Consider the following 22125-nt stretch of genomic DNA (forward strand, 5'->3'; position numbering starts at 1 on the left):
TTGCTATTGTGAATAGTGCTGCAATTAACATATGTGTGCATGTGTCTTTATTATAGAATGATTTATATTTTGGGTATATACCCAGTAATGGAATTGCTAAGTCAAATGGTATTTCTATTGTAAGCTCTTTGTGAAATCTTCAAACTGCTTTCCACAGTGGCTGATCTAATTTACATTCCCACCAGTGGTGTATAAGCATTCCTTTTTCTCCATGGACTTGCCAGTATCTTATTTTTTTACTTTTTTACCATTCTGACTGGTGTGAGATGCTCTCTCACTGTGGTTTGATTTGCATTTCTCTAATAATTAGTGATGAGCATTTTTTTTTATATGCTTGTTGGCTGCATGTGTATGTCTTTTGGGAAGTGTGCTCATATCCTTTTAATAAGGGTTGTTTTTTGCCTGTTCGTTAAAGTTTCTTACAGATTCTAGATATTAGACCTTTGTCAGATGCATAGTTTGCGAACATTTTCTCCCATTCTGTAGGTTTTCTGTTTACTTCGTTGATAGTTTCTTTTGCAGTATAGAAGCTCTTTAATTAGGTCGTACTTCTCAACTTTTGTTTTTGTTGCAGTTGCCTTTGGTGTCTCTGTCATGAAAGCTTTAACAGGGCCAATGGCCAGAATGGTGTTTCCTAGGTTTTCTTCTAGGGTTTTTTTTTTTTTTTTTTTCCCTGCCTCCCTCCCTTCCTCTCTTTGAGGGTTTTTATAGTTTTAGGTTTTACATTTAAGCCTTTAATCCATCTTGAGTTGATTTGCATATATGGTGAAAGGAAGGGGTCCAGTTTTAATCTTCTGCTTATGGCTAGCGAGTTATCCTAGTACCATTTATTGAATAGGGAGTCCCTTCCCCATTGCACATTTTTGTTAACTTTGTCAAAGATCAAATGGCTGTAGTTGTCAGGTTTATTTCTGGGTTATCTAACCTGTTCCATTGTTCCGTGTATCAGGTTTTGTACTGATACCATGCTGTTTTGGTTACTGTAGTCTTGTAGTGTAGTTTGAAGTCAGGTAGCATGATTACTCTAGCTTTGTTCTTTTTGCTTAGGGTTGCTTTTGCTAGTTGGGCTCTTCTATAGTTCCATACGAATTTTAGAAGAGCTTTTTCCACTTATGTGAAGAATGTCATTGGCGGTTTGATGTCAATAGCACTGAATCTGTAAATTGCTTTGGGCAGTATGGCCATCTTAATAATATTGATTCTTTCTCTCCATGAGCAAGGATGGTTTTTTATTTGTGTCATTTCTGATTTCTTTGAGCAGTGTTTTATAATTCTTGTTGTAGAGACCTTTCACCTCTCTGGTTAGCTGTATTCCTAGGTGTTTGTATGTGTGTGGTGGGGGAAGGGAGTGCTGCTGTGAATGGGATTGCATTCTTGATTTGGCTCTCAGGTTGGGCATTATTGGTGTATAGAAATGTTACTGATTTTTGTACGTTGATTTTGCATCCCAAAACTTTGCTGAAGTTGTTAAGCATCCCAAAACTTTGCTGAAGTTGTTAATCAGATCTAGGAGCCCTTGGGCAGAGACTGGGGGGTTTTCTAGTTAGAGAATCATATCGTCTGCAAAGAGAGAGTTTGACTTTCTTTTGGTTACCTGTTATTTCTTTCTCTTGCCTGACTGCCCTGGCTAGGATTTCCAGTACTATCTTGAATAGGAGTGGTGAGAGTGGGCATTTTTGTGTTGTTCTGGTTCTCAAAGGGAGTGCTTCCAGCTTTTGCCCACTCAGTATGATGTTAGGTGTAGGTTTGTCATAGATGGATCTTATTATTTTGAGGTATCTTTCTTTAATACCTAGATTGTTGAGGGTTTTTAACATAAAGGGATTTTGAATTTTATCGAAAGCCTTTTCTTTGTTTACTGAGATGATCATGTGGTTTTTTAAGTTCAGATTATGTGATAAATCACATTTATTGATTTGCGTATATTTAACCAACCTTGCATCCCAAGAAAAAAACCTACTTGATCATGGTAGATTAGCTTTTTGATGTGCTGCTGGATCAGTTTGCCAGTATTTTCTTGAGGATTTTTGTGTCTGTGTTCATCAGGGATATTGGCCTGAAGTTTTCTTTTTTTGTTGTGTCTCTGCCAGGTTTTGGTATCAGAATGATGCTAGCCTTATAGAATGAGCTAGGGTAGAATCTCTTCTTAATTTTTTGGAATAATTTTATATTTTATTAATATATGCCTGGTAGAACTTGACTGAATCTGTCTGGTCCAAGGCTTTTCCTGATTGGTAGGTCTTTTATTACTGATTCAATGTCGGAACTCATTACTGATCTGTTCAGGGTTTCACTTTCTTCTTGGTTCAGTCTTGGAGGTTGTATGTTTCTGGGAATTTATCCATTTCTTCTTCCAGGCTTTCCAGTTTGTGTACATAGTTGTGTTCATAATAGTCTCTGAGGGTTTTTTTTTTTTTTTTAATAGAAATACTCTGAGGTATTTCTCAGAGGAATTTATCCATTTCTTCTTCCAGGTTTTCCAGTTTATGTGCATAGTGGTGTTCATAATAGTCTCTGAGGGTATTTTTTACAGAAATACTCTGAGGTATTTCTGTAGGGTTGGTGGTAATGTTTCCTTTATCATTTCTAATTGTGTTTATTTGGCTCCTCTCTCTTTTTTTCTTAGTCTAGCTAGAGTCTGTCAATCTTATTTATTCTTTCAAATAACCAACTTTTGGGCTGGGCATGGTACCTCACACCTGTAATCCCAACACTTTGGGAGGCCAAGGTGAGTGGATCACCTGAGGTCAGGAGTTTGACACCAGCCTGGCCAACATGGTAAAACTGTCTCTACTAAAAATACAAAACTTAGCTGGGTGTGGTGGCGCATACCTGTAGTCCCAGGTACTTGGGAGGCTGAGGCAGGAGTATCACTGGAACCCAGACGGTGGAGGTTGCAGTGAGCTGAGATTGCACCATTGCACTCCAGCCTGGGCAACAGAGCGAGACTCTATCTCAATAATAATAACAACAACAACCAACTTTTGGTTTCATTGATCTTTTGTATGGTTTTTCACATCTCAATTTCATTGAGTTCAGCTCTGATTTTGATTATTTCTTTTCTTCTGCTAGCACTGGGGTTGGTTTGCTTTTGTTTTTCTAGTTCCCCTAGGTGTAATGTTAGGTTGTTAATTTGAGGTCTTTCTAACATTTTCGTGTGGGCATTTAGAGCTGTAAACTTTCCTCTTAACACTGGTTTAGCCATGTCTCACAGATTCTGATACGTCCTAGCTTCAGTTTCAAAGAATTTTTTTATTTCTGTCTTAATTTCATTGTTTACCCCGAAGTTAGTAATGAGCAGATTGTTTAATTTCCTTTTCATTGTATGGGTTTTAAGAGATCTTCCTGGTATTGATTTCCATTTTTATGCTGTGGTCCGAGAGTGTGGTTGGTATGATTTTGAGAATCATAATTTGATGAGAATTGCTTTATGGCTGAGCATGTGGTATGTGCCATGTGCAATTTTAGAGTATGTGCCTTGTGCACATGAGGAGAATGTATATTCTGTTGTTAGGTGGAGTGCTCTGTAGATATCTGTTAGGTCCATTTGGTCAAGTGTTGAGTTCAGGTCCCAAATATCTTTGTTAGTTTTCTGCTTCAGTGATCTAATACTGTCAGTGGAGTTTTGAAGTCTGCCACTATTATTGTGTGGTTATCTTAAGAGTCTATAGGTCTCTAAGAACTTGTTTTATGAATCTGGGTTCTCCAGTATTGGGTGTATATTTATTTAGGATAGTTAAGTTGTCTTGTTGAGGTAACCCTATATCTTATGTAATGCCCTTCTTGGTCCTTTTCGATTGTTGTTGGTTTAAAGTTTGTTTTGTCAGAAATAAGAATAGCAACCTCTGTTCTTTTGTGATTTCCATTTGCCTGATTTTTCTTTATCCCTTTCTTTTGAGCCTATGGGTGTCATTGCAGGTGAGACTGGTCTCTTGAAGACAGCATACGATTGGGTTTTGCTTCTTTATCCAATTTGCCATTCTGTACCTTTTAAGTGGGGCATTTAGTTTGTTTACAGTCAAGGTTAACATTGATATGTATGGATTTGACCCTGTTACTGTGTTGTTAACTGGTTACTGTGTAAACTTGGTTGTGTAGTTGCTTTTAGTGTCATTGGTCTGTGTACTTAAGTGTGTTTTTGTGGTGGCTGGTAATAGCCCTTTATTTCCATGTTTAGCCCTCTCTTAAGGACCTCTTGTAAGGCAAGTCTGGTGGTAGTGGATTCCCTTAGTGTTTGCGTGTCTGAAATGAATTTTATTTCTCCTTTGCTTATGAAGCTTAGCTTGGCTAGATATGACGTTCTTGGTTGAAATTTCTCTTCTTTAAGGATGCCGAATATAGGCCCCCAATCTCTTCTGGCTTGTAGGGTTTCTGCAGAAAGGTCTGCTGTTAGCCTGATGGAGTTCCCTCTGTAAGTTATCTGCCCCTTCTCTCTGTCTTTAGTATTTTTTCTTTTGTGTTGACCTTGGAGAATCTGATGGCTGTATGTCTTGGGGATGGTTATCTTGTATGGTATCTTGCAAGAGTTTTCTCAGTTTCCTGAATTTGAAAGTTGACCTGTCTAGTGAGTTTGGGGAAATTTTCATGGACAGTATCCTCAAGTATGTTTTCCAGGTTGCTTGTTTTCTCTCCCTCTCTGGGATGCCAGTGAGTTGTAGGTTTTGATCTCTTTACATAATCCCAGGAATCCCATATTTCCAGGAAGTTATCTTCATTTCTTTTCCTTCTTTTTTGTTTCTTTTGTCTGACTGAGTTGATTGAAAGAACTCGTCTCTGAGCTCTGAGAGTCTTTCCTCAGATTGGTCTCTTCTGTTAATACTTGCAGTCATATTATGAAATTCTTGTCATGAATTTTTCAACTCTATTAGATCAGTTTGGTTCTTTCTTAAAATTGCTATTTTGTGTTTCAGCCCTTGTATCATTTTACTGGATTCCTTAGGTTCCATGGATTGGGCTTCAACTTTGTCCTGAATCTTGATCTTTCTTGCCCTCCAGATTCTTAATTCTGTGTCTCATGTTTTAGCCATTTCAGTCTCATTAAGAACCATTGCTGGAGAGGCAGTATGGTTGTTTGGAGGTAAGAAGACACTGCAGCTTTTTGAGTTGCCAGAGTTCTTGCACTGGTTCCTTCTCAGGTGTATAGGCTTTGAAGTTGCTGTCCTTTGAGGCTTTTGCTTTTATATTCTTTGATGCCCTTGATTTGACTATGGCATAAGTTGGGTTCATTTGACTGGCTTCATTTCAGAATGCTTTCAGGGGGCCAAGGCTTAGCTCAGCACTCTGGGGCCGTGTGCTCTAACCCTGGAGGTCTGGGACCAGGCCTACAGCTTTGTTTTCTGGCCCCTCGAAATTAAGCACCTGCCATGCTGGAGGAACTTAGGTGTTCCTGGTCTACTGGCAATAACATTCCAATGTGGAGGTGCCAGCAAAAGTGCTTTGTCAGGACGGTGGCAGCAGGGTCCATGTGCATGTGCCAGTAGTGATGGGGTGGTGGGGTCTGTGCACATGTACACCAGTGGTGCATGCACTTTTTAAATTAAACTTGTCTAGCTAGAGGAACCATCTCGAGATGGTTTCCAACAAAATTTTGACAGAGCAAGTTTTTCCAAGTTCTTTCTCTCGGTATGGACTAACAAATACCTTAACAGAAACTTATGAAGTATAAGTCTCACATTTAAGAGGAATGCAGCCTTCAAAAGTTCTCAAATTTCTCTGAAATGGAAACATTTGTATGAGTTGCTGGAAGATGGTGTGCATTTTTTAAGCTTATTCTCACATCAAAAGTTCATTTTACCTTTCTTTCCAATACATGCATTTTTGCTGTAAGTTTCTCTCTCTAAGCATAGCTTGAGTTGCATCCCACAAGTTTTTAGGTCATAGGTTCCTTATCAAAATATTTTTAATTTTTTTTTTTACTTTATCAATAATTGGGAAATATTTATTTTCTCATCCTTTGGGAATTAGCATGTGAAGAATTCTGTAGTTTTCAGGTACATTGTTCTATATGTGAAGAAGTCAGATTTGTTAACATTGTTGGGAACCTGTAATTTCCTTATGAATTTCTTGGGGTCTGTTCTTTTGCTTAGAGATGTTGACAAAAGTCCAACTCTATAAAAAGTGTCTACTTTTCTCCATCAGGTCTATCATATTTTGTTTTATGTATTTCTCATCTTGTATATGAAGTATATTTTCCTGTTAGATTAATTGATTTATGAGATGTCTTTTTAAAAAATTTCTAGTGATGCTTTTCACCCTAAAGACTTGCATATGATATTAATAGAGTTTTGTTATCTTTATTTTCTGGCCAGTAGTTGTATTGTAAAATTTCTTTACTTTTACTTTCAATACTTTTTAGCATTTCTATATCTTATATTTAAGTTGTATTACTTATAAACCGTTAAATCCAGCCTCATAATCTCTGTCTTTTAAATGCCTGTTGATGCCATTTGGTGTTTTGTTTTTGAAACCGAGTTTTGCACTGCTGCCCAGGCTGGAGTGCACTGGTGCAATCTCGGCTCATGCAACCCCCGCCTCCCGGGTTCCGGCGATTCTCCTGCCTCAGCTTCCTGCGTAGCTGGGATTACAGGCATGCGCCACCACACCCGGCTAATTTTGTATTTTTAGTAGAGACGGGGTTTCACCATGTTGGTCAGGCTGGTCTTAAACTCCTGACCTCAGATGATTCGCCCGCCTTGGCCTCCCAAAGTGCTGGGATTACAGGCATGAGCCACCGCACCCGGCCTCTATTTGCTTTTAATATACCTTTAATACGATGTGTAGACTGGTTCTTGAACATGAGTAAAATTTCACAGAGCTGAGAATGGGTGGGAAGCAGCCCAGGCACCTGAAGTAACATAACAAACAACAGAAATAAAAATGAACTGCATGCTAGGGGATAGGTAGGTAGATAGATCTTCCTCCTGGGGCAGAAGGGTATAAGCAGCAGAGGGTGACCGGGGCCTTGTCTGTAATGGTGAAGAGTTCAGACACATCTTGGGTGCCCCCCAACTGTATATGCTACAGACTGTGCTAGGCACTTGCACAGGTTGGAGCGTATACTAGAAATTATCATGTTTTCCCAGAACTGTGTCTGACACTTTGATAGAATGAAATGAAAATATAAGACATAGTTCTTACAATTAATTCAATTGAAAAGATAAACAAGACCTGGGAAAATACCGTTTCTCTATAATCATACAGCACTTCTGACACCAGATATGTGTTTTTTTTTTTCCCACATCAGCCAGTTCTCAGACTTCAGTTGAGTGTCCTACAATCCAATTCAATTCTGACTCTATCTACTACCTATCTGGATTTAGTGTCAGATCCCACCAGTTAAGGTCTCAGCCCACAAGACTGCCCTCAGTTCAGATGCTAATTGCAAGTTTAGCTCTTGTACTCCTAATTAACTATAAATCAGGGTTTCCCATAACCCCCTCCTTAGATAATTTGCTAGAATGGCTCCCAGAACTCAAGGAAACACTTTATTTACATTTATTGGTTTATTATAGAGGATGTAACTCAGGAGCAGCCAAATGGAAGAGATAGTTAGGGTAAGGTATGGGCGTGGAGGAATGATGCACAGAGCTTCGATATGCTCTCTGGGAACACCGCCTTCTTAGTACCTCCATGTGTTCACCAGCTCAGAAGCCCCTCAAATCTCAGTCCAGGAGTTTATTTTATAGAGCTTAATTTCTAGCTTTCCCAAAGGTTGATGGATGGGGCTGAAAGTTCCAACCCTCTAATCCCCTGGTATTTCTGGTGAGGAGCCCATCCTGAGGCTATCTATGGGCCCTACCCTATGGCACTTCATTGGCCAAAAACTCAGGTTTGAGCAAAAGAGGGGTCCTCATGAGTAACCAAAGACGCTCCCATCATTCAGGAAATCCCAAGGGGTTTTAGGAACGCTGTGCCAGGAACCAGGGACAAAGACCAAATATATTTTGTATTATAACACACAAGATACATTCATTTTTAAAGTAATAATATTAAAAGTTCAGAAAAATGAACAATAGGTGTTCAATAAAAAGGAAGATGCCTGAGGAGGAGGTGAAAATCGAACTGGCCCCTGGCATACATATTGTAACTGTGTTGTTTTCTTCTCGTCCTTACTAGACCACCCTCCATGCTGGTAAGGATCACGTCTCTTCTGTGTCTGCAGAGCCTCCTAGTATAGTTCTTGGTACAGAGAAGGTACTAAACAAGGGTATGGAAAGGCATGAGGGAGGAGCCAGCTGCCAGCCTAACAGGAACGTGATAGGGAGGAATAGCAGAGTGAATTCTGCTCCCTGGAGAGTGAGGATGCCAGGATGAGAGGCTTGGGGAGTTTTGAGCAGCAACAGGGGGAAAATGTCAGTCTAGCCTGATGCGCTTGTGGCTGTGATTCATGCCTCTTTTTTGGTAACTAACGGGTTATTAATTGTGGATTGAGTATGTAGAAAAGGAATGGAATGGGCAAGACCTGTGGGAAAAGCATAAAGAAGCCTGGACACTGTCTACAGTGCCCTGTCAACCTTGCCCATCTGTTAGTCTCATGCCCTAGGAAGCCAGGCTGCTTTTCTCACCCTCTCTGCTCAGCTTCTTTGCAGTTCAATTCCAGTTCTGGGAATGAACAGGATCACCTTTCAAGCATGTTTCCTTACACAGACCTGAACTATGTCTCCGTTGTTAGCTCTCATTGTCCTTAATACAGGTCATTATCACTTTAACTGGAAGTGCCTCTTTCATTTATTGCCACAGGAAACAAACATCCTATTAATGTTCATAGATTTTAGTGGAATGAATGATAGTTTGACTAAAATGTGGTAGTAAATTTACTGCAGATATACTGTAACTTATTGGAATCCCTAGTTGTTATTTTTCTGTGATTATATATATACCATTGTTTTTTCCTTTTGAAACTTTTTTAGTTTTTGAGTTTAAAAATTTAGGAATTTATAAAACGTTTTCAGAAAATGTAGTTATTTATCATGATGATTTTTTTTAAAGCTGTTTTAGATTTTTTTTTATTTATTTGAATCTAGATTTATCTAGTATGTTTTCATTTGTTTGTTTTTTTGTGACAGAGTCTTGCTTTGTCACCCAGGCTGGAGGATAGTGCCTGCGATCTCGGCTCACTGCAACCTCTGCCTCCCAGGTTCAAGCAATTCTCCTGCCTCAGCCTCCCCAGTAGCTGGGATTACAGGTGCCCGCCACCACGCCTGGCTAATTTTTATATTTTTATTAGAGACAAGGTTTCACCATGTTGGCCAGGCTGGTCTCGAATTCCTGACCTCAGGTGATCTGCCCGCCTGGGCCTCCCAAAGTGCTGGGATTACAGGTATAAGCCACCATACCCGGCCTGTCTAGGTTTTTTTAAAGATTTTTTTTTTTTTTAATGTAGATTCTCAGTTGTATGGATTTTTGATCCCCAGGTAATTTGAATTCAGAAGAATGTTTAGAATGAATCTGTTGACTCTGCAATGAGGAAAGGCCTCTTTGCTTTCTAAATAATGAATGTTTCTGGAATTACACTGACATTTAGTTGATGGGGTAAGGTTGTAAATTCTATAGGAAAGAGATTCTCAAGGTTTTCATGTTTTAAAAAATTCCCAGAACCCCACATAAGAGTAGTTATTCTTAAATTTACTCAAGCTGCAGACCATTCCTAGAATCACAGACCCCCCAAAATAACTATGGCACCAGGAATTTATGGTTTATGTCTTGAATAGCTCAGTATTTTTGACAACTACAATATGAAATGAAAAGCTGCTACTGTCCCATTTAAAAATAACTATGAGATTTTTAAAAATTGGATGTGTATTTTCAACTCCGGTTTAAGTGTATATCTGATGCCCTGATGAAAACAAATTGTCATCCTTAACTTTGAGATATCTAGGTTAAAGGAGAACAATGGCACTTAGATATTTTTGGACTCAAGGTTATAGGAATAAGGTTAAGTTATATCAACACAGCAGAGATAGTCGGAATGAATCCAAACTTTGATGAGTACTTTTACTTGAAACTAGAAAAATGGACTGCTTCATAGTGTCCTTGGCCTTGTTGCAATATGGTAGCTGTCTGGTATTAACAGAAAAAGGTCTGGGCCTCACTTTTTTCTTTTTGGGTGTTTGCATTGATAAATCAAAAATACCCCAATAGTGTCTTCTTCCGTAAGATGTTATTCAGATGGTAGTTATGGTAACCATGGGAGCTCGGAGATCTCACAGTGCCTATTCCTCAGCCTCCCATCGGGAATTGTACAGTGCAGCTCTGTAGGGGAGTTACATTTAATGAAACTAATGGTTAAAAAGAATTAGTTGAGCACTTCTCAGGCACTGTGCGAAGTGCTCAACACAGATTATATCAGTGAATTCTCCCAAACTCTTGTGATAGCCCTGATTTATAGACAAGAAAGGATAGTGAATCTAAGGTACCCAAGCAAGTAAATCGCTGAGCTCATCCAGAGCTTGAGCTTGTACTCACCATGCCTAGGTAACATTACCAGGCTTGGTGAAAAGAAGAGCTCAGCAAATGGAAGCTCTAATTCTAATCACAGAAAAATTAGGAGTAATAGTTTTACCACCAAACAGGAATGGAGAACTGATTGGGCTGTTGGAATATATTTTTTTTACAGCAGTGCCAGACGTCGCTCATAGCCATGTGTGCATTCTTTGTCATCTTTCACTGTGGGCTGAACACTGCAGCTGCTGGGAAGGAAGGTGCATGGATGCTGTTATTACAGTCTTCACTTCATTTTTCCTGTAATTATGTTAGTTGAAACCAGGAGTTAAATAGAGAAATTCTTATATCTCTGATTGACATCTATACATGATCTCAGCTTTCATTAAAACAAGTTTTGTGAGTGGTTTGACGAGTATTTACAGACTGACTTTATATCATGGTGACTAGTTTCAAAGATCTGCAAAGGAATCGGCTCAATACAATCACTAGTGCCAGTTGTACCATTGCATGGAGACATATTTTTTATAAATGAAAAAAAGTTTGAAGCTGAGTGTATTAATTTGCATGGGCTGCAGAAACAAAGGACCGGAAACTGGGTGGCTTAAACAACAGAAATGGATTGTCTCACAGTTCGGGAGGCTGGAGTCGGAGGTGAAGGTGTTTGCAGAGTTGCTTCCTTCTGGGGGCTTTGAGAGAATCTGTTCCATGCCTCTCCTCTGGCTTCTGGCGGTTTGTGGCAATCCATGGCATTCCCTGGCTTATGGAAACATCACCATGATCTCTGTCTTCGTCTTCACAGGGTGTTCTTTCTGTGTGTTTGTGTGTCTGTCTCCAAATTTTCCCTTTTAATAAGGACACTAAGCATAATGGATTAGTAAGCCTAACCTAACCACTTAATGACCTTTGTAAAGATTCTCTCTCCAAGTAAGGTCACATTCTGAAGTACTGGGGGTTAGGACTTCAACGTATGAATTTGGGCAGGGTGGAGAGGGGAACAGTTCAACCCTTAACACTGGGCATGGACAACTGAATGTCACACACATCCTTTCCCTGGTGGCTCTCCCCTCCCAACTGCACTAGCTGAGGTGTTACAGATAGAATGTCCAATTCATTGAATAAGTTCTCTTTAGTAGGGTGCAGCTCCTGTCCAGAATAATGCCAAAATAATAAAACTCTACAGTGATTCAAAATTGAAACTTGTCCCTTCTGCCAGCCCAGGCCTGCTTCAGGCTTAGAAGCCTGCAGTGGGAAAGTTAATGTTGTTGGCTTCCTTCCTTGTTCCACCTCTTCTCCTCACTTCTGCTGTTTGCCACCCTTATGGAATCAGGCCTAGAGAGGCTTAAGGGACAAAAGCTGTTTGGTTGATGGCTGGGCTGTTTTCATTTGGCACAGGTGCCCTCTGGATGGCAGATGTGTGGTTCTCATTGGTAGGTTCCTGGGAGATCCTCCTGCTAAGCCTCCCCCTTCAGCTCTCTTGATGCAGTGGGCCTCTCCTTCAGCTGGCCCATGCTTTTGGTGCTCCACCCCCCCCCCCCCCCCCCCCCCCGTGACCTCCCCTTCTCTAGGCTGTACTGTCTTGGGAAGCTATCTTTTTTTTTTTTTTGAGACGGAGTCTCATTCTGTGGCCCAGGCTGGAATGCAGTGGCACGTTCTCAGCTCACTGCAAGCTCTGCCTCCCAGGTTCACGCCATTCTCCTGCCTCAGCCTCCCAAGTAGCTGGGACTACAGGTGCCCACCACCACGTCTGGCTAATTTTTTGTATTTTTAGTAGAGATGGGGTTTCGCCGTGTTAGCCAGGATGGTCTCGATCTCCTGACCTTGTGATCCACCTGCCTCGGCCTCCCAAAGTGCTGGGATTACAGGCGTGAGCCACCATGCTCAGCCCCAGGAAGCTGTCTTTTTTAAGGCAATCCCATGTCATTTATCTTCCATGAAGTTTGATTTGGTTCATGGGAAACAAGAACCTTTGCTGTTAGTGGAGGTGTGGTCTACTCCTAGTGCAGCCTTTTAAACTTAGCTGATGGGTAGATGGAGCTCAGTCATAGTGTCTTACCTTTGTTCAGGCTTGAATCAAATCGTACTATCTGTGTCCATGTAAGTCCAGTAGATGCTTGTCCAGCTCTTCAGGTAGTGCCCTGGAAGCCTTCCCAGGCTGGTGTGAGGTGAAGGATGGCATTCTCCTCTTTTCCCCCGCCATAGACAGAGGACGGAGTGGACACCCTGCACACCGACACCCTCCAGCAACATATGCGCCTCAGATTCTTCAACCTTAGCTTATCGGAGGCTGGAGGAGACTGAGTGGCCAAGATGGGCAGAGTTAGATAAAGCTTCACCCCTTGCAAGTCCCGCATGGATGGTCCGTTCTACATCTCTGTGCAGGTGTTAACTGTGCCACTCCTAGAGGTGCCAGTCAGCATTTCAACAGTTAAGGGAGAGGAAAGAAGACCGGAGTTGGGATGGTATCATTTGCAGAGGAAAACAAGTGACTGTTTACTTACTACAGAAGACTGGGTCATCTGATGTGAATTCTGAGAGCATCCTTGCATTTCGTTTACACTTTTAAGCATCAGGAAACACAGTTTAATGCAAAATTTCCTTTCCCTGTTTTGTCAGTTCATAGAAATTGACAAAATTTTTTGTGTCTTTAGCACATTTGGATTGATTTAGTGGAGAACTAACCTATTATAGCTTCCCGTTTTTGCCCACGTAACTTTGTGCAGTATCTCTGAAGAATGTTTTATTATACCAGAGCCCAGGGGGAAGGGAGTGTGTATGTGTTGAATCCAAAAGCAGTATCATGCTCATTGTTTTATTCCGCAGGATCATTCTGTTCTAAAGATATGATATAAACATTGGTTCTTTGCTGTATTTAATTTCATTGCAATAGAATCCATTCAGCATTTTAAAATAAAAGGTGATTATTTTAATGTTAAATTCTATTACTTATATCTTTATAGAACATTCAGACTTGAATAAGAAAAGATTAGTTCAAGGTCATTTGAACTTAGTGCATTTGTATTACCTACTTAGATAATTTTTATTTATTCGCCTATGTAGTATAAAAAGCATTAATTCCTTTGGCCTTATTAAGAAAATAGATCGGCCGGGCGCGGTGGCTCAAGCCTGTAATCCCAGCACTTTGGGAGGCCGAGACGGGCGGATCACGAGGTCAGGAGATCGAGACCATCCTGGCGAACACGGTGAAACCCCCCGTCTCTACTAAAAAATACAAAAAATTAGCCGGGCGAGGTGGCGGGCGCCTGTAGTCCCAGCTACTCGGGAGGCTGAGGCAGGAGAATGGCGTAAACCCGGGAGGCGGAGCTTGCAGTGAGCTGAGATCCGGCCACTACACTCCAGCCCGGGCGACAGAGCAAGACTTCGTCTCAAAAAAAAAAAGAAAATAGATCATACTCAGTAGAAGAGATCACAGAGACCCAAAGTTGAAGAAAGTAGTAGAAATGTCAGTAGTAAAACCTGATACGCAGGTAAGTGGCACTATTAAAACCAACTTGTTTTGACAGTTAAGTCAAAAATAAGTAATAGTGGGGGCCGGGCATGGTGGCTCAAACTGTAATCCCAGCACTTTGGGAGGCCAAGGCAGGCAGATCACCTGAGGTCAGAAGTTCAAGACCAGCCTGGCCAACGTGGCAAAACCCCGTCTCTACTAAAAATACAAAAATTAGCTGGGCGTGGTGGTGCATGTCTGTGACCCCAGCTACTAGGGAGGCTGAGGCAGGAGAATTGCTTGAACCTGGGAGGCAGAGGTTACAGTGAGCAGAGATCGCAGGCACCACGCTCCAGCCTGGGCGACAGAGCAAGACTCTGTCTCAAAAATAGTAATAATAATAAAAAATACATATGGGGCCAGGTGCAGTGGCTCACGCCTGCAGTACCAGCACTTTGAGAGGCTCAGGTGGGCGGATCACCTGACTTCAGGAGTTTGAAACCATCCTGGCCAACATGGTGAAGCCCTCTACTAAAAATACAAAAATTAGCCAGGCATGGTGGCACGTGCCTGTAATCCCAGCTACTCGGTAGGCTGAGGCACGAGAATCGCTTGAACCCAGGAGGCGGAGATTGCAGTGAGCTGAGCTCGTGCCACTGCACCCCAGCCTGGGTGACACAGTGACACTTCGTCTCTAAGTAAATAAATAAATACCAACCTATGTATCTTTCAAGAATAAGGCCAAAATAGTTGTGGCAGATAGGATAATATATGAAGTACCACTTTTGGTACTTGGCAGCAGTGGTGGGGCAAGGAACCCTAAGGCATTGGTACTGCTCTCACTGGGGGAAAGGAGAAGGCAGTGATCCCAGCACTTGGGGAAGCCGAGGCGGGCAGATCACTTGAGGTCAGGCATTCAGGACCAGCCTGGCCAACATGGTGAAACCTCATCTCTACTAAAAATACAAAAATTAGCCGGCATGGTGGCAGACGCCCATAATCCCAGGAGGCCAAGGCAGGAGAATCACTTGGACCCGGGAAGTGGAGGTTGCAGTGAGCCGAGATCTTGCCACTGCACTTCAGCCTGGGTGACAGTGAAACTCTATCTCAAAAAAAAAAAAAAAAAGGCATTAACAACATCAGAATCTATTTGTTTTTGTTTACATCATACCCCACAAAAAAGAAACTCAGTTTCAGGTATGAGCGAAGGTATTGTTTGAGTTGTGTATTTTAAATCACTAATTTTTCTTTTCATATCAAATTGACTTTGGGATTTTTAAAACTTTCACAGATAGTTTTAGAACTGTCCTTCCAGCTATGGGAAATCATTACTACCAGTATGACAGCTAGCCACATTCTGTGATGGTATTTCACTTCCTAATGCATAGGGGGAAGTTGGCTTTACTCTTACAAAGAATAATTCACTTGCACTTCTCATTCTACCAGCAGGGTTAGAAACATGCAGCTACTGAATTTATTGTCCTCAAAGCCCCTTAGAAGGTATAGCAGAGAACTGGAAATTTAAAAACCATTTTTATATTCATTATCCATCCATTCAATAAGTATTTGTTGAAAGCCTACTATGTGATCTGAAGTATGTTGAGATGTTCAGACAGAGATGATTAAGACATGTCCCTGCACTGAGGGAACTCAGTCTTCTGGGGTTTTTGTTCTTCATATTTTCCCCAAAATTTCTAACTTTATATAAATTTAGACTTGGTTTCTGTTGAGTCTTTAACTAGTTTGAGACATTTTATTGCAGTATAGTGCAAAGTATTAATGGGCTAAGTATGTTAAATGCTGCTGTATTTGTAAGATCTCTTGCTTTGTCTGTGACCATGAAAGTCTCAGTGAAATGGGATCTTATTCCCTAAATCATAGCTCTGGTTTTAATGTTTCTTGATATTATTGCAGAGACTCAACATGTGCCTTCCAACCATACAAATGAAACTTCCAACAGTACTGCGAAACCACCAACTTCAGTTGCCTCAGTCTCCAGCAGTATGACAGTCACCACCATGAAACCCACAGCAGCATCTAATACAACAATACCAGCGATGGTCTCAACAAATATGACTTCTACCACCTTAAAGTCTACACCCAAAACAACAAGTGCTTCACAGAACACATCTCAGATATCAACATCCACAATGACCGTAACCCACAATAGTTCAGTGACATCTGCTGCTTCATCAGTAACAAGTATGTATTAAAGCTGACCTGTTCTTCCTATGCTGCAAGTAAATGCCACGTTTAAGTCATTATTCTGTCTTTTAAAAATAATATAGAAACTTTATATGCCTAGATTTTCCTTAATTCCTAATTAAATGTTCTCCACACAGAAAATCAAGAGAGCTTTAATTACAATGTTAAAAAAAAAAAAAACACCTAAAGCCCTTTTTTGTTTTGTTTTTTTCTAGTCACAACAACTATGCATTCTGAAGCAAAGAAAGGATCAAAATTTGATACTGGGAGCTTTGTTGGTGGTATTGTATTAACGCTGGGAGTTTTATCTATTCTTTACATTGGATGCAAAATGTATTACTCAAGAAGAGGCATTCGGTATAGAACCATGTAAGTTTTGAATGGCCAGGACTTCTTAAAAAAATTGTTGTTGCACATCTTTAATTATGATAAAATATCAAGCCAGTGTTCATCTCAGGGATGAATAATTGATAGATTTATGAGTTACATTCCCATTAACCCTCTTCGCCCAAAGTAAATTATATACAAGCTTGTGATTATAATTATTTGCAAATGAAAATGGATGTATGTACTTACAAAAATGTATTTTACTAGTGTCAAACATACTTTACAAGAGACCAGAGTTAACCCACCCTGAAATTTTCACTTACTCATACCACTAATCATAAGAAATACCAGTTCTCAGCAGGCGGTTGACTTAGTATGTCTGTGTCTGTTGTGGTACTAAATAGCATCCTTGGTAAAACCATGGCTTTTGCTTTCCATGACAAAGACAAACAAAAGAAATTCCTCTGACACCCTCATTATCCCTGATAATTTAAATGAGTAGTTAGTATAAATAATATAATTTATCATTTTATCTATAGCAAAACTCTCTTTATAAATGTGCATTATCAACAAGACCCAATCAACAAACCATGTTTACCCTACATGTAGCTCTATAGGTCTTATGGTTTGAGGACATATCCAAAATTTTGTTGCTCCAATAGTCCTTTTTGTTTATGTTTTTTGAATCTTACGTGTTGTCGTAGTTCACGCTGATACAACAAAGTATCATACATCTGGGTGCCTTAAACAACAGACGTTTATATCTCACACTTCTGGATGCTTGGAAGTCCAAGATTAGGGTACCACCATGGTTGAGTTCTAGTAAGGGCCTTCTTCACATGGCAGAAAGAAGGCTAGCTAGTTCTCTGACCTCTAATTGTAAGGGTATTAATTCTGTTCATGAGGGCTCCACCCTCATGACCTAACTACCTCCCCAAGGCCCCACTTCAGAATATCATCACACTGGGATTAGGGTTTCAACATATTCATACTGGGTGACACATTCATTCATTCCATTGCATCTATGCAAGAGCTAATTCACTTTTTTGATTGTTAATGTATATAAATACCGTAGAACAGATGACTGTTTTCCAAAATTTGCCTTGTGGGTTAACATTTGACATACATGTGTCCCACACACAGAGTTCCTATATCAAAAAGTTTGGGAAATGTTCAGTTGACTAAAGTAAACTAAAACAGTTTACTATAAGACTTCTCTAAGCCTTTAAAATGTTGATATACATTATGATTTTCCAGGATAGAATACAGTATAAACTGTTTCCCAAGTTTTTAACCAAAATACTTGTTAAATGATTAAATCCCTCCCCCTGCCCCTTTTCAAGGGGAGCTAATACTGTCTATCTCTTGGAACTAGTATTGTGTGGAATACATTTTGGGAAATGTTGGACTAGGCCATTGGAGGGAATCTTCCAGTTTTGACACTACATATGATTCAGTACACATAAAAGCAAATCAGACTTCTTGATATATTTGTAAGAAGTACTAAATAAGAACATGGAAGTTTCCCAGATTTTCAGTTTATTGATATAAGCTCTTAAATAAACATCTCATCATAAATAAAAATTGGATCTAACAGTTACATTACTAATACTTAAACAAAAATGGTAATTTAAGAACAGATTTTTTTTTTTTTTTTTTTTGAGATGGAGTTTCCCTCTTGTCACCCAGGTTGTGGAGTGCAATGGCACGATCTCATCTCACTGCAGCCTCCACCTCCTGGGTTCAAGCTATTCTCCTGCCTCAGCCTCCCCAGTAGCTGGGATTATAGGTGCCTGCCACCATGCCCAGCTAATTTTTGTGTTTTTTGTAGAGACGGGGTTTCACCATGTTGGCCAGGCTGGTCTCGAACCCCTGACCTTAGGTGATCCTCCCACCTTGGTCTCCTAAAGTGCTGGGATTACAGGCGTGAGCCACCATGCCTGGCCTTAAGAACATATTTTTAAAAGTTATATTTAAATGAAGTTGCATTGCATGTATTTATCCCATCAAACTCACTTTAGCTTCCAGGATCAAATGAGATCAGACACATTCACAGTGGTGTGGCTGTAGGCTCAAACTCATTTTAAAAGAATATCAAGGTGATATTTTGTCAGATTAAAGGCATATTCAGAAACGTTCTTTTTTAAGGTCAATACATGAAAGAATACATAAAGGAAACTATGACTAAACAGAGTGCTTTGCAGTGGGCAGGTTTGGGCAAACCTACCCTTAAAAGTCTGAGGAAGCTAAGAGGCCAAAGGAAAAGAGGCTGACATACCCAGTTTCTCAGAAACTTTTTTTGGGGGAGGGGGACATGGTCCGGCTCTTTCAACCAGGCTGGAGTGCAGTGGTACTGCAACCTCAGCCTCCTGGGCTTAAGTGATCCTCTTATGTCAGCCTGCAGAGTAGCTGGGGCTACAGGCATGCAGTACCACACCGGGCTAATTTTTAAAATTTTTGTAGAGATGGTGGTCTCACTGTTTTGCCCAGGCTGGTCTCAAACTCCTGGGCTCAAGTGATCCTCTGTTCTGACCTCCTAGAGTGCTGGGATTATAAACATGAGCCACTGTGCCCAGGTAGAAAGAAATATTTAATAGGGACTTACAAACAAGCTATGTCTGTGTCTGTGATCGCAGCAAGACAAGATGGGTGGATCCCCATGCCATAACCCCCATATCTTTAACCACTACGGTATACTGGATACTTAAGGAACTTTACACAGAACAATGACAATTTTGATTGTGCAGCTTGAAATTGTTCTAATGTTACTTAACTAACAAATAGGAACGTAACTAGTCTTGACAGAAATACAAAACAAAGTAATTGTAACTTTTAATATATTACAGAGATGAACATGATGCCATCATTTAAGGAAATCCATGGACCAAGGAAGGAAGACAGATTGATGCCGCCCTATCAATTAATTTTGGTTTATTAATAGTTTAAAACAATATTCTTTTTTTGAAAATAGTATAAACAGGCCATGCATTTTATGTACAGTGTATTACGTAAATATGTAAAGATTCCTCAAGGTAACGGGTTTGGGTTTTGTAATAAACATCTGGAGCTTACAGACAGTGAATATAATGGTTTATATTCACTTTTAGCAAGCTCATAGTAAGACAAACAAGTCCTATCTCTTTTTTTTTTTTAATGGCCAGGGGTGGGGGGGCATTGGTCACATATAACCAGTAATTGAAAGATGTCATCACTGAAAGTGCTATCTGGGCATACAAATAAGGAGTCTGTCACAGCACTCAGGATTTTGGGTATCTTTTGGAGCTCACAAAAAGAACTTCAGTGCTTTTCAGAGCTGGATGTATCCTGATTACTGATGCCACACAGAAATTATACAATCAAGTAAACCAGATCTGAAGCATAGTTTAAGAAAAACATCAACCTTTTTTGTGCTTTAAACTGTAGTAGTTGGTCTAGAAACAAAATACTCCGAGAAAAAGAAAATTTTCAAATAAAACCCAAAATAATATCTGTGCTTAACCCTGTTAGGGATCCATTGGAGCATTAAAGAGCGTATATTTTTATTAACTTCTTTTGAGCTTTCAATGTTGATGTAATTTTTGTTCTCTATGTAATTTAGGTAAACTGCAGTGTTTAACATAATAATGTTTTAAAGACTTAGCTGTCAGTATTAAATAATCCTGGCAATATAGGGAAAAAAACACCTAGAAGTGAGATTATTTGCTACTGTGAGAATATTGTCACCACTGGAAGTTACTTTAGTTCATTTAATTTTAATCTTATATTTCATGAATATTTTAAGAACTGTAGAGCTGCTTTCAATATCTAGAAATTTTTGAGTGTAAACACACCTAACTTTAAGAAAAAGAACCCCTTGTGTGATTTTCGAAGGAACATTTAGAATTCTATAGAGTCAAAACTGTAGCCTAATGCTGTGTTTATTAACCCAGGGATTGTGGGACTTCCCCCAGGCTACTAAACCTGCAGGATGAAAATGCTGTATTTTCTTTCATGCACTGTTGGTATTACTCAGAGATTTGGGGAAATGACATTTTTTATACTAAAACACCAACATATTTTAGAATAAATTCTTAGAAAGTTTTGAGAGGAATTTTTAGCAGGACATTTCCTCCTTCCTGATTTGGATATTCCCTCAGATCCCTCTTACTCCATGCTGAAGGAGAAGTACTTTCAGATGCATTATGTTAATGGACAGAAAAAGCACAGTATTTGTAGAGACACCGGTATTAGCCACAATGTATTTTGGAGTGTTTTCCGTTTCACAGTTTATATTCCAGCATTCAAAACTCAGGGTCAGGCTTTAACAAAAGAGGTATGTAGTCACAGTAAATACTAAGATCGCATTTCTATCTTAGAGGGCCAAAGTAAATCACACCAGTTTCTGAGGGTCCTAAAAATAGCTCAGATGTCCTAATGAACGTGCGCCTACATTTAACGGGAATACAATAAAACTACTGTGGTCAGCTTTTGTTTTGCAGAGAATGCTAGATATTAAGAATTTTGAAATGGATCATTTCTGTTTGTTTGCTGTGCATTATAACCAATAATCTGATGAACATAGAAAAAAATTATCCAAAATATGGATACGATTGGATGTATGTGACATATAGAGTATGGAGGAAATTTTCTGAAAAATACATTTAGATTCGTTGAAAGAGATGTGGGCTGATGGCTGAGTTGTATGTTACTAACTTGGCCCTGACTGGTTATGCAACCATTGCTTCATTTCTTTGCAAAATGTAGTTAAGATATACTTTATTCTAATGAAGGCCTTTTAAATTTGTCCACTGCATTCTTGGTATTTCACTACTTCAAGTCAGTCAGAACTTTGTGGACCGACCTGAAGTTTCTTTTTGAATACTTGTTTCTTTAGCCCTTTGAAAATAGAAAAACCACTTTTTAAGTACTAAGTCATTTGCCCTGAAAGTTTCCTCTGCATTGGATTTGAAGTAGTTTAGTTATGTCTTTTCTCTGTATATAAGTAGTATAATTTGTTACTTGCAAATACCAGTACTTTCAATGCAGGGTTTTTTTGTTGTTGTTATCTATAAAAATTGAGGGAAATGGTTATGCAAAAAAAAATTTTGCTTTGGATCACATTTCCTAAGCATAAATTTACCTTCCTAATTATGTTTACTTAGGAAAATGCTCAATTTTGCTTGCATTCCTTGAGAATGTATTTATTTGAAGATCAAAACAATCCAGATGTATAAGTACTAGGCAGAAGCCAATTTTAAAATTTTCTTGAATAATCCATGAAAGGAGTAATTCAAATACAGATAAACAGAGTTGGCAGTATATTATAGTGATAATTTTGTATTTTCAGGAAAAAAAGTTAAACTCTTCTTTTCTTTTTATTATAATGACCAGCTTTTGGTATTTCATTGTTACCAAGATCTATTTTTAGAATAAAATTGTTCTCCTTCTAAAATTTTAAGTGTGTGATTTTGCTTTATTTCATGTTTAATGAAATTTCATTTTCAAGATAAATAGAAAACACTCAAAAGGGCAGATTGCAAGTGTGGTTGTCTGGGTAAGGAGCAGCAGCACTACCTGGGAACGTGTTAGAAAATGCAAATTCTTTGGCCCCAACCCAATTATTTTGAGTTGGAAATTCTGGGGTAGAGCTCAGCAATCTGACTTTTTTTTAGAGATAGGGTCTTGCTCTGTCACCCAGGCTGGAGTGCAGTGGCACAATCATAGCT

At 39.6% G+C, this 22125-nt stretch overlaps 1 protein-coding gene across 2 annotated transcripts in view; it reads left to right on the forward strand.

Moving 5' to 3' along the window:
- TMEM123 (transmembrane protein 123) overlaps positions 1–21851 on the forward strand; it is a 58235-nt gene extending 36384 nt beyond the window's left edge. The window contains exons 3-5 of one of the 2 annotated variants that reach the window (XM_003910596.5): positions 15803–16090; positions 16309–16462; positions 19267–19813. In XM_003910596.5, coding sequence (XP_003910645.2) covers positions 15803–16090; positions 16309–16462; positions 19267–19291 — 467 coding nt within the window. In that variant the 3' untranslated portion in view covers positions 19292–19813. Of the gene's footprint in view, positions 1–15802; positions 16091–16308; positions 16463–19266 lie in introns of both variants that reach the window. The other variant, XM_031653894.1, reaches the window with a different exon arrangement.
- Positions 21852–22125: the final 274 nt, after the last annotated feature.

The sequence above is a fragment of the Papio anubis genome, chromosome 12, assembly GCF_008728515.1.
Source record: "Papio anubis isolate 15944 chromosome 12, Panubis1.0, whole genome shotgun sequence".
NCBI lineage: Eukaryota > Metazoa > Chordata > Mammalia > Primates > Cercopithecidae > Papio > Papio anubis.